Source organism: Cydia pomonella, chromosome 6, assembly GCF_033807575.1.
Source record: "Cydia pomonella isolate Wapato2018A chromosome 6, ilCydPomo1, whole genome shotgun sequence".
NCBI classification, from domain to species: domain Eukaryota; kingdom Metazoa; phylum Arthropoda; class Insecta; order Lepidoptera; family Tortricidae; genus Cydia; species Cydia pomonella.
The window spans coordinates 16,704,205-16,717,974 of NC_084708.1; the positions used below are offsets into that span (position 1 = coordinate 16,704,205).

At 38.2% G+C, this 13,770-nt stretch overlaps 1 protein-coding gene across 1 annotated transcript; it reads left to right on the forward strand.

Moving 5' to 3' along the window:
- The first annotated feature begins 8,493 nt into the window (after window positions 1-8,493).
- LOC133519124 (uncharacterized) lies at window positions 8,494-12,899 on the forward strand. Its single transcript, XM_061853065.1, has 2 exons — window positions 8,494-9,500; window positions 12,809-12,899. The coding sequence occupies exons 1-2, from the start codon at window positions 8,641-8,643 to the stop codon at window positions 12,819-12,821; spliced, it is 873 nt and encodes a 290-aa protein (XP_061709049.1). The 5' UTR covers window positions 8,494-8,640; the 3' UTR covers window positions 12,822-12,899.
- Window positions 12,900-13,770: the final 871 nt, after the last annotated feature.

A 13,770-nucleotide genomic window follows, 5' to 3' on the forward strand; every position in this document is an offset into this window, starting at 1 on the left:
AAAAGCGCACATTTCGTTTGTTCAGAAGATTTCCAGGATAATATTTTCAATGCAAGCGATTCGGTCATGTATCATGGACGTGCTGCCGAGCGTTTATACTGGCTCTGTTCTTCTATTACTTACCGAGCCAATGCGTGCGTCATTCTTGCTGAGACTAGATAAGACTGACCTTAGGATATGTAAGAACTCTGCGTAGTCAGGAATCACATTTTTATTGGTTCATCTACTGCAAATTTTAGGTGCCTGATGAACGATGGGAAAACGGGTGCGCGGGTGGATGAGCGCCGCTGGCATCGAAACAGCATTAACGGAGATGGATGGGATCGGCCCACGCCATCGCCTCTTTAATCTCGCACAAAAGAGATGTACGATGCACACCCAGCCCGTTGACGATCGCTCTCGAGAGATCACTTCGCGCCAGTTGACAGTGTCGCGCTGTCAGCCGCTCCGACGACCTTTTATTTATTTTGGCTATTCAATTATATGAGTAAATTCTTGTTGCCTCGTGTTTCCTCAAGTATGAGATGACGTGCTTTTTTTTTTGCTTGTGAATGAAGCACAGCAAATGCTTTATCTCCTCAGTCATAGAAATTCACGCAAATTTCACACAATTCACGGAGTCAAAATTCAAAAATGAAAGCCATTATTAGTAGCAAAAGTGCACTGCTGAATATGACTAGGTAGGTATATCTACAATTAAATAACACATTCAATAACAAATTTTAAATTATTAATAAATTACTAAGGGACATATTAACGTTTGGTTTCGTTTCACAGTAGTATAATAACCCCCTTTATAGGTATGTCTTGTCTAGTATAACAATTAAAGAGATTTGGACTAGTTCAATTTATGTCCTGTGATGCTACTTGCACTGGAAGAAGCAGATTTACGATTGAAAGCATTTGTGACTCTGGCATTTGTAAACTTCTTGGTGAAGAATAAAAACGCCAACGAAGACTTTGTTCGTCAGATAAGAGGCAAGTAGCTTATTCAGGACTTTATTTGGACACTGTGAAACAGACCCTAAATATTCTGCACCTACAATTTCTTGAAATTCTTAATTACTCAGCATTTTGAAAGATCATTTTAAGTATAATATTTTTTTATTATTTCAAGATATAATACTAGATGTAAGAAAGATTCAGAAAATACCGTATGTGAAACTCATCATCAGAGAAAGAGGTCCATATGATATCAGCCTAATGAATGGGAAAATACTATTCGGAAAGTCAGAGACTTTGTGTAAAAACGAATTGAAAAAATTAAATGTGGTCAGGAGCTTTATTTTAAAAATATACAAATACGTTTATATAGATTGAATACTCTCGAGAGTATTAAAATAATACTTTTAAAGTTATATTTCAAACTGTGCCACTGGTCCTGCGCTAGGCCTACAAAATATCATTAAATTATATCATATTTGCTGTGCGAGAGAGAAAAACTTTTAAAATATTATCTATTTTTAAAGTTCGAATCGCTTCGAGTTCCTTTGTTTTTTTGATTTACTTTTGTACTCATGAAGCGCTGATGGCCTGGTGGTAAAGAGCGTGTGACTTTCAATCCGGAGTTCGCGGGTTCAAACCCCGGCTCATACCAATGAGATTTTCGGAACTTATGTACGAAATATCATTTGATATTTACCAGTAGCTTTTCGGTGAAGGAAAACATCGTGAGAAAACCGGACTAATCCCAATAAGGCCTAGTTTACCCTCAGGGTTGGAAGGTCAGATGGCAGTCGCTTTCGTAAAAACTAATGCCTACGCCAATTCTGGGGATTAGTTGTCAAGCGGACCCCAGGCTCCTATGAGCCGTGGCGAGACAACGCGAGGAAGATTATTTCTTTTGTACTCATGAAAACCACGCGAACCTTAAAAAAAGGAAAATTTAAAAGAGCGTTACCCATTACAATAATTTTTTTGGGCATATTGAGTATTTAGTGGGGCTCGTAGAGTTAACCATTAAAAGTTTTAACATCATGATTGTTTCGGTTTGCAAACATGGCCTATATTTCTCTCAGATAAATGTAGAATCTCCCTTGAAATAAGCGAGTAAGTACTCTCTTTCAATGCGGACTAAGTGGATGGAGCTAATCTAGCGGGACAAGGCAGTATTGTCTACATTGTCGTATCACTAGATCGGTTCTATTGTAAAAAACGAATCAATGGCTGTGCTTAGCTTTATCTATATTACTTATAGACAGAATTTTTTTGTTCCTTATTTTTATAGAGTCTTCCGTACACTCGTGGTAACTAAGCCAGCTACATAGCTCATTCATTAATAAAACTAAATGTGCTTAGGTGGATAGTTATTTATTATTAACAACCTCCTATTTTTTGGTGGGCATATTTTAATAATAACTTAACCTAAGTGTATTTCTACTAATGTAATTAATTATCTTAAGATAAAGTGTTACATGTATAATGAAAAGCGATTAATTGAACTGTTTGACGTGTAAATATGTTGTGTTTATAGATAAACGAAATGAAATGAAATGAAATGAAATAGGAGAGTTCACATGTGTCACAATCCCTCAGACCTGCAAGATGTCTTTTATAATATGTAAATAAATTCTCAGCACCTTAATATCTTTTACAGTACATATGGGGCTACTTTATAGCACTAGTGCGAGAAGTTGCATATTACGTTACTGTGTCGAACATTTAAAGGGCCATATGTACTGTAAAACGTTGTACGATACATGTGCGAATAGGTAATTCGCAACTCGTGTCGATTTAAAACACTCCCTTCGGTCGTGTTTTAATTTATCGCCACTCGTTTCGAATTTCCTATTTTTCGCACTTGTATCGTAATGTACTATTTCATCACACTTACTCGAAAAAGATCTTATTTCATGCAGGTGTACTGAAGGACAAATGCCTAGTTTATTCCCCCGGGAGTTATGGATTGTGAAAAAAGGAGTTATGCCTTTTTTTTTTATTATGCCTCTTATTCATAGAAACCAAGTAGCATAAATGAATATTTGATTAATTTAACAGTCGTTTATTTATTTTTTATCGTTTTCTCGTAAAATCCTACTACTAGAGCCTGATCTTATTAAGGGTTCCGTAGTCAACTAGGAACCCTTATAGTTTCGTCATGTGCGTCTCTCTGTCGGTCCGCGGCTTTTCTCCGTGATCGGACAGAGAGACGCACTTACAACTTACACTTACAAAGCTGCGATTTACAAAAGAATGCATGGCGACGGAACGGTAAAATAAAAGGTAAGTACAAAAAAAATGTTTTTAGAGTACCTACCACCTACTACAGGGTTGACACCAAAGAAAATGTTTTTTTTTCGGTTTAATCCAATATCGTTGTGACAAAAAAAAATAAGAAAATCATCTCCACTGTACTGCCTCGGTATCGACGTGACAAAATCAATAAATAAATAAAAATCATCCCCACTTTACTATACATTTTTTTTTTAGTGTTTATCTCGCGGAGCATCTGACACTTCGTTTTCTATAGAAAGCATCTCGTGATCACCGGTCTTCTTTCATAGAACATCAAGTGTCGGTTGCCACGGCTCGGACCGGTGCCGTTCTAGCGTCCGCAGACAAATAGACGGACAGAGAGACATGGCGAAACCGGAAAAAAGACTACGGAACCCTACAGATAAATCTAAATCGGTCTTAAAGAAATAGAGGAACATATTCTTCAACATCTTGAAGTTGGTAAAAAAAGGATAATAGCAACACTTTGCTAATAATATAAATTATTTATATTTGTTTTGTCGGTATAAACTTAATGTAGTTTTGTGTCCTGTCCTTGGTAAGATAGCTTGAGCTTCGAGCTTTACTCACGATGCAAGAAAGGGTTGTTATTACTTTTTTATTTATTTTTTCTAATAAAAAGCATGGTACAATTTACAATTATACCCGTTTCGCCAAACGTTACGTGTATCGGCGAATATTACACTGACTTCGAGTTTTTGAACCAATGTAAGTATTTTATCTTATGACCTTAATAATGCTAAAACACTGAGTTAATACTTAAGTATGTAAATTTTAGTAGGTAAGTTACAACTGACCCCAGATGGGTATTTCTTTCAACTTATTACATTCTACTTATTCAACTTAAATATCTTATTTATTTTAAAATGTGTACTGTGTATCTCTATCTCCAAATGTAACCAGTTGGTGTGGGATGAGATTTAAAAAGTTCGAAAAGACCTCCGGTTTTAAATAATGTAAAGGCGAACCATGACTGCGCCGTTTTATCGGCACTGTTAGAACACTTTATCTGGCGGTAATTAACGTAGAATATAATAATATCCCGTAATCTGCCGGCTTGCACCGTAAGTAAAACAAGCAAGTAAATGTTTTATGATGACGTTCAAGCTCCCGCCTTTGAAAATGAATTGTAAGCAAAAGTAGCAAGTGGTTATATTACCCGGGAACAAACCTGTAAACGGGGCATTGACAGAGATTAATTAACTGCTCAATAATGACGGAACCGTCTTATCTGACGCAATTGATCGGGTAGATTAATAGAGTCATTTTCGCCGGAGGAAATTTACTTGTCATCCGGACGTACTGAGCGGAACAATGAGACAAACGCAGCTGAAGTATTATTACTATTATTATATTAGTGATTACCTATAGTGGCTATAGTGATAATACAAAGTAGGTTATGCACCTATACAATATGTGGCTTTGTAGCTAAGGCGAAATATAAAAATGTCACAAATTAGGGTTAGGGTTGTCAACTGGGACTGTATTAATACGTCTTCGCTGTCCGTGTGTCTGCATCATCATCATCATGTTCAGCCTTTTATCGCGCACTATTGAGCATAGGTCTCTCTTCGAGTAGGTACGCTGCAAAAACTTATTCCGTACAAAAAACTCAGTCTGTTTGTAATAAATAAATTCTTTAAAATGTTGAATCAAATTAGTCCGCACTGCGTTTAAATTTTTTATTTTTTTCGATTTACACAGTCAACGCTACGATGTGGCAATAAATAAATAAATAATTTCTTTATTCCGACACATAGTCCTCATTTGTTAATCAGTTATTTATAAAGTAGGTTAATTATACTTAGACTAAACTTATATATTTCATTTAAACAATAAACATCCTCAGAATTAAGTTTTAATAGTGCGGACATCCACTGTCTTTGCAAAAGACTGTTTGGCCTGTTTATTTAGCATGTTTAGAATGCTGAACCACGGGGCCAATTAAATAAAAACTAGAGAAATAAAATGATACATATTGTATTTTTTATAATTAGTAGTAACTAATACGAGTATATACGTTTTACCATGTAAAATGTTTATAGGTATGTCGGTGATAAGTCTCAAGTTGCGAAAAAAAATCTTAAATATCAAAACTTTGGTGTGGACGAATGGATTAGGGAATAAAGTAGCGCAGTTTAAGAGCAATTATATTTCAATAAAATACTGAGATCATTTACATTACACCTACATTATGTAACAGTTATAAACTGTTACATGTGATACTGTCACAGTCAATAATACATGAAATATTCCACATCAAGTGCTTCTGACATCTTGACGATATTCGTGAATCATTCGCATCGTTGTGCGACACACTTCGCTTCAGCGCCGACGACTCGTAAAGCCGTGCCGTTTGATGGACGCAATAAAGTATTACGGATATTAACATTAAGGAAGTAAAATAACTCGCTTTTGAGACTTAAGAGAGATGTTATGTGAAAAAAGGTACTTACCTCTAAGAGAAAAACAATAATAAGCTTTATTCTTTTATTTCTTCTGAAATATTTATTTTCGTTTAGGGCAGGCCGTGACTCTTTTCGTAGCAGTTGATCGTAGCGCGTAGACATTTCCCGCTATTTAAAGAAAGCTCTTCGTCGCGCTCTGTGTGTCGATATATGCGGTGAATATAATATATTTTATTTTAAATAATATATATAATGGATATATATAGTGGTGTGGATAACTAGCTTAAATCTAAAATAGGTCCTTGAGGTACTATACCGAGGATGCTGGTGGCAGTTCCTTGTTGTATCGCAATGCTGATACGTTGTGCGAGGAAGCCGCCAGCTCTTCAGTCACCAGTTACGTCAACCAGACACTTCTGCAATAAACTTGTCCACGCTGGGACCCCATGGACCTAGAGTTTCAGTAAAAAGATTTGAAAAAGTAAATAAAATGCGTCTGATTCGGACAACTGTTTCACTTGAAAAAAACCCCGCAGACATCATAATAACGCAGCGGCTTACGTGAGCGAATAACTCGCAAATGCGACGTGGCGCGCCGCGGCGCGGTATAATTATTTATGAGCTTGTTTTTTTAATGTATTTTAGTAAAATATGTTTCATATCTGCTGTGAATGGAGTTCTTTTTCTGAAACTAGTTTTTCAAGGTTTAATTATTATTTATTTACCGTAACTAAAAGAACTATTTGCTAAAGGTAATAAACCCGCGATCTAAACTTTTCAAATAAAACCAATGAGTCTGCTTGTTTACGTACTTTGTTGTTCCACCCGCCCTTTCTTTGTCCAAATCAAACTTCGTACTGTTCCTTTAGTAATTTGTGGTCGTTTGTTCGGACTATTTTCTTTATTGGGGATTGGGAAATTTGTTGTTTTGAGATTCTTAACTAAATCCAGTTTTATTATTATTTATAGAATTTGCCGAAATAACAAGAATAAGTTTCTACTCTCCCGGTCACAATAAGTTCAGCGTAATGTAAACTATGACTCTCTGCCTGGTAACTCTAGACGGATTTCACGGGGTTACTATTAAGGGTTTGATCTTAACTCCTTTAAGGTGAAGTTGCACTGCTTCAAACACGAGCGACACTTCGCTTGCTGGTACAAAAGTAGAATAGCTTGAAAACTTCTAAAATACAATTTAAAAAATCACTTGGAACAGAAAAAATGTTTCCTCCTTAATATGAAAAAAAATACCAAATAGAGCGATTGAAACCATGAAAAATCAATGAACTGATCAACGTTGAAAATGGCGGCCGCAACTGTCATTCCGTAGATAACTGTAAAAAAAATCATACAAACAAATATTAACCATGTGTGGTGATTAGATGATAAATTAAGATAGACACGGTTAGATGAAACTGACCCTTAGAATAAAAGGGCCTACTAGGAGAGCTAAAGAAAGCCAGATAACGATTAACCATATTTCGATGTTGGTGGCAGGCCCTCAGGTAATCGGTTCGCGATATAATCACAATACGCGATTAGGCTAAGAAGATGTTGCCTATAGTATCAAGTGCATGTATTGGTTAGGTACAGATTCATTAAAAAATTGCAGTGCTGTCGTGTTGAAAACAAGCAAGAAGCTTAATTGAATTCCCTTTGTGTGCACGAATTTAATATTCATTGTAATACAGTGGTTTGTCTCGCGGGAAACGTTGTACTGTAAAATTATACAACAGTACCTATGTATTATCTTACCAAGCAGGCATTTTGATTAAGTACCTGTATCAATGCCAATGATCACTTTAAATAGGCTTCGCATAAACGTTTATAATGAAAAGAACTTGAATGGAATTTATTCATAAAGTGAGCTCGTTGTAGGATTAGGGATAAGAGCAAATACTTTCCTAATCCATAAATAATCCGGTAATATGGTGCCAATAAGTAAAAAAGACATTCTAAAAATACTTTGACAAGAAGTCAGAATGGTGGCGTAGCGGGATAAGATCGATACACTATCTAAAACCGTGTACTTGAATGCTGTGCGTTATTGATAGTCGGCAAAATAAAAACCCAACATTGACCCTCGTGTGAACCCCCCGATAAAGGAGGAAAAAAGGTATAAGTATCTATTATATAAGTATATGTTTTTTTTATATATTTGTTTTACTCTTACCCCACCGGGGTATGATGTATGCATTGCCTTGTGATACTTTTAAATAGGTACATATTTTTATCTTACCCCGTACAATTTAGCTGAGAAAATGAGAAAACAAGACTTATTTAGATACGGCGAGAGCGGGCGTGAGCGGGCGTGCGCGGGCGTGAGCATGATCAACAGTATGAAATGTGCATGCTCGGTGGCGGGTCCTACCCTACGTAGTCTGTATTAAGGCTGTCCCTTATCTGAATGACCTCGCGCGATCCAACTCACTCGATCCTCCATCCTCGTTCTTTACCTTTACAACTTGCGTCCGTTCGCTCACTTAAAACTCACTCACTCACTTTAAACTTAAATAAACAGTGTCCTATCACTCAAAACTCAAAATCATATCTATATTAATAATTCCGTCGAGGTTAACGGTAGACCCGAATGAAATTATACTCAAATGAAAGAGCGTTAAAAAATAAGAGTTTTGAATCGACTACATATATTGGCAAAATTCGGATTATCGCGTATTTTGCATTTAAAAGTGTTAATTTAATGACAAACACATGACAAAAGGTAGGCCATATTTAATTTGGAAAATGACAGCGACGGGTGCGTTCGGAAATTGTGAACACGTTTGCGACGGCATGTTGGTTGGCACCCAGTGTGTAAGATGCACAAACTTTTTTTAAAGAATGACTATGTATGTCTGATCTGTATGCTATAGTTTTGTGATCTACCTACAAGACCAGTAATAAAACAGACGTCAAAGCAAACGGTCGTTTTACTTGCTATCGCTCCCGGTTCCATATTTATCATCTGGCTAACGAGGATAATTCGTGCGTTTTAATTATGTCGCAATCGTATTTAGGAAATTTGCCTATTTTTGATCATAAGACTACCGAGTGGGCGATATTCAAGAGCCGGTTAACAAAGTTTTTTCTAGTGAACGGTATATCGGAAGTAGAAAAAAAAAGTGCCATCACGATTACACATTTATCGGATGAAAGTTATCGGTTAGTGCGCAATTTAGCTTATCCAAAGGAGATAGATTCCTTAAGTTATGACGCGCTGGTTTTATTACTCGACGAACATTTCAAACAAAAGCAGTGTACTTTTGCGGATAAGGCGAAGTTTTTCGGGGCGATGAAGAGTGCAGACGAAACGTTGAGCGAATGGGCGGCAAGATTAAGAGGTCTGGCAAGTTATTGCGATTTTGATTCTGCCCTGGAGACGAACCTCAGGGATCGTTTCGTGCTCGGTCTGGGCTCAGGTTCCGTGCGCGATAAACTATTCGAGCAAAAGCCATCGTCACTAAACTTTGCCAAGGCTTTAGAGTTGGCAGAACAGACGGAGAGTGCCCGAGAAGCGAAATTAATTACCATTAAGGAGGAGCCAGTTTTTCGAGCGCAAACGGAGGGTGGATATCGCGGTGGCGCGAGAGGCGCGCGCGGTCGCGCTAGCGCGAGCGGCAGCGGTCAGCGGGATCCACGTTCGACTCTCGAGCAGTGTACGGTTTGCGGAATGAAAAATCATACGGAAATCAATTGTCGTTATAAATCGTATAAGTGTCAAAAGTGCGGCAAAAAGGGTCACTTAAAGAAAGTTTGTGGTGAAAGTGCGCGAGTGCATAACGTTTCCGTTGGCGAATCGTCGTCGTTGAATCGCAGCGAGGTAGACGATTGTGAGGAATGTCAAATGTTTAACTTAAGGTATGTAATTACTAAGCCGATAGAATTAAATGTATTAATTGGCAATCAAAAATTACAAATGGAACTAGATTGCGGGTCTGCTACCTGTGTTATGTCAGAAAAGTTATATAATGACATGTTTTGCGAGTATAAATTGTTAGATAGTGATATTAGGATGTGTTTGTATGACGGACATAAAATTCAACCCCTGGGATTTTTTTTATGTCACTTGACCTATAATGGACAAACTAAGGAATTAAGAGTTTTTGTAGTCAAAAACGGAGGCCCGCCTCTATTGGGAAGAGATTTTATGTCCGCATTTAACTTGACCTTAACGCAAAATGTAAACAATAAAAACTTATCTGCGGACGGCGATGTGGCTACATTATTGGAACAATATCCCGAATTGTGGCAAGACGAGTTAGGGACGTTTAATAAATTAAAAGTACATTTACAATTAAAACCTAACAGTGTCCCGAAATTTTTTAAGCCTCGCGCAGTTCCATTTGCATTGAAAGGGCAAGTTGAACGTGAGTTAGACAGATTAGTTAGTTTAGGTATTTAAGTACCGGTTAGCTATTCACAATATGCCACCCCTATCGTACCGGTATTAAAAGAAAACGGAAAAGTTAGGATTGCTGGCGATTTCTCGGTGACTCTTAACAAAGACCTGATTATCGATAAATATCCCCTACCGAAAATAGAGGAAGTATTTGCAAAACTAGGAGGGGGTGAGCATTATAGCAAAATAGATTTAAAAAACGCTTATAATCAATTTGTATTAAGTGACGAGTCACAAGAGCTCACGACCATCAATACACAGAAAGGTTTGTATAAATACACTCGTCTTGTGTATGGATTAGCCAATGCGCCTGCTATATTTCAGAAGTCTATGGAGATGTTACTTTCAGGTATCGACGGAGTAAGTTGTTGGCTGGACGACATCTGTGTTACCGGCCCCGATAAAATAACACATCTGGATCTGTTAAAAAAAGTATTGCATAGGTTAAATGAAGCAGGGCTTAGATTGCAAAAAGAAAAGTGCGAATTTTTCCAAGACTCTGTAACTTATCTCGGCTACTCAATTAGTAAAAGTGGTTTGCAAAGTAGTTTCGCAAAAGTCAAGGCCATATTGGACTCGCCTGATCCTACTAATGTGGCAGAGGTTAGGCGTTTGGTGGGGATGATTAATTATTATAGGAATTTCATCCCTAATGCGTCTAGTGTTATGCGGCCGTTATACGATCTGCTCGGGGCGAAAGCTCAGTGGGAGTGGGGTGTGCGTCAGCGAGAGGCTGCGCAACGCGTAAAACGTGAGTTGGCTTCGGAGAGAGTCCTGGCCCATTTTGACCCCACGGCTCAACTCGTTTTGGGGGTAGATGCGGGACCCTCAGGCTTAGGAGCGGTACTTAGTTCACGTGACGTCACCGGAGTCGAGAGGCCGCTCGCCTTCGCGTCAAGGTCACTTTCGGCTAGTGAAAAAAATTATAGTCAACTTCACAAAGAAGCGACGGCTATAATATTTGGAGTAAAAAAATTCCACCAGTATTTGTACGGTCGAAGCGATCCGTTTATTTTGAAAACTGACCACAAGCCGTTGATATCTATATCTATATTTAATAATAAAACGGGAATTTCAATGACGACAGCGCTGCGGTTGCAAAGGTACGCAATAATTTTATCTGCTTACAATTACAATGTGCAGTATACATCGGGCGAAAACAATATAGTGGCCGATTATTTTTCTCGCGCACCGTTAGCGGATACTTGTTGCAAAAGTGACCATGAGCATGATACCTATTCCTCGTTAAAGTTTTTGAATTCATGTTCACCAGCTGTTTTACATAAAGACATTCAGCAAGCGACCGAAACTGATAACGTATTACAAACCGTTATTAAGTACATGCAACGGGGGTGGCCAAGGAAAATTAAATGTATGTCGATTCTTCCTTATTTCCGCAATAAGGCAGATTTACAGTATGAAAGTGGGTGCCTATTGCGGGGCCACAAGGTCGTAGTTCCCGCAGCACTCAGGGTACGCATATTAGATGAATTGCACAGTTCTCATCTGGGAATTGTAAAGATGAAAAGTAATGCACGAAGTAGGATGTGGTGGCCAGGTATAGATAACGATATCGAACAGAGGGCCGGCTCGTGCGCGACGTGCGCCGCGATGCGCGCCGCGCCGGCGCGAGCGCCGCCCGCGTCGTGGCCGCGCCCGGGCGCACCCTTCCAACGCGTTCATATCGACTATATGGTAATCGGTTCTCGAACGTATTTGATTCTGGTAGATGCGTATAGTAAGTGGATAGAGTGTTGTCATATGGAAAATGGAACGGCAACTAAAGCGTTGATTGGCAAGTTAAAGCAAATATTTTCATGTTTTGGCATCCCTAACTTGCTTGTATCTGACAATGACGTAAAAATTGCTTCCGCGGAATTCAGAGAATTTTGTTCCAGTAATGGTATTAAGCACATGACGTCTCCTATCTATCACCCGTGTAGTAACGGACAAGCGGAAATAAGTGTAAAAATTTGTAAAAAAATCTTAAAATCAATATTAAAAGAAAATTTGCCAGTACAAGCTGTACATGACTCCTTGCGGGGATATTTGTTTACATACCGAAATACTGTACATACTTCTACTGGGGCGACACCTGCAAAATTAATGTTTGGTCGCGAATTAAGGACACGATTGGACCTTCTACTGCCAAAAGATAATGACCCAACATTTTTTTTGCAGGAAGCCTCTAATATTAGTCGGAAATTTCGCACCGGCGATTTAGTATGGGTTAGATGGTATATTGATAGAAAAGAAAGTTGGGTAAAAGGAAAAGTGCTAAATTCAATTGGCCGTAGAATGTACAAAGTATTTGTAGCTGATTATAATACCGAATGTATTCGTCATGTCGACCAAATATTTAAGCGTCAGGAAACAGAACAAAATTCTGATTTAATTAGTGAAACCATTATGTCACAGTCACAATCATTTTCACCCCCACCTGCTCCACCTTCGGCTACCATTGAACCTGGACCGAGCACAGAGCTCCCAGAAATTCTGTTAAGTGAGAATAACGAATCAACAGAGGGCAGGGAGGAGTGGAATGACTGTGAGGACGCTGACACAGAGGGTGAACGAGAAATGCCTCATGTACCGCCAGCGGAGGCACCGTCTCTGCCGCAGGCAGCCGCCGGTTTTGATAACACGGCTGATCAAAGTGAGGATTTGCCGTCCGCCCAACGACGCTTGCGTCCCAGAGTCAACGTAGATTTTAAGAAGTATTTTTAAGTTAAGCACCTGTTAATTAGCGTGTTTGTTTGTTTAACAGGTTCCAAAATTAATGGTGGAGGATATGATCTGTATGCTATAGTTTTGTGATCTACCTACAAGACCAGTAATAAAACAGACGTCAAAGCAAACGGTCGTTTTACTTGCTATCGCTCCCGGTTCCATATTTATCAATGTCACTGTTTGTAAATGATGTATAAAGTAAGGCGCGGTAAATAAATTTTTCTATGGGAGGACAACCCTTCACGCCTACATTTCTAACCGACTTCAAGATTTCAAAAGAGGAGGTTATCAATTCAGTTGTATGTTTTTTTTTTCAATCTTTGTTACTCCATAACTCCGTCATTTCTGAACCGATTTTGAAAATTATTTTTTTGTTTGAATTTATATATATACAGATTGGTCCAATTTTTGTTAAAACTCAGTTTTGATGATGGGATCCATGAGGAATCGAGGGCACTCTTCAAATGTAAAAGACATACATATAGTGATTTTTGTATTTTCTGTAACAAATCAAGCATTTACATTTAAAAAAGTGACATTTGATGAAGTGGAACTGCTGATGATGATCAGAATGGAACTCTTCAACGACGCATAGTACACGCTTGGCGATTTCTCATCTTCGCTGTGTTTGTTAAGTAAATTAGATTTTCAAGACAATTTTTTGTCAGGTTCGAGTTCTGACGATGGGGTCCATGAGGAATCGAGTGAAATCTTCAAATATGAAAGGCATACATATAGTGATTTTTGTATTTTCTTTAACAAATCAAGCATTTACATTTAAAAAAAGTGACATTTGATGAAGTGGAACTGCTGATGATGATCAGAATGGTACTCTTCAACGACGCATAGTACACGTTTGGCGATTTGTCCTCTTCGCTGTTTGTTAAGCAAATTAGATTTTAAAGGCAAATTTTTGTCAATTCGAGTTCTGACGATAGGGTCCATGAGGACTCAAGGGAACTCCTCAAATGTTAAAGGCATATATATAGTTATCTTAGT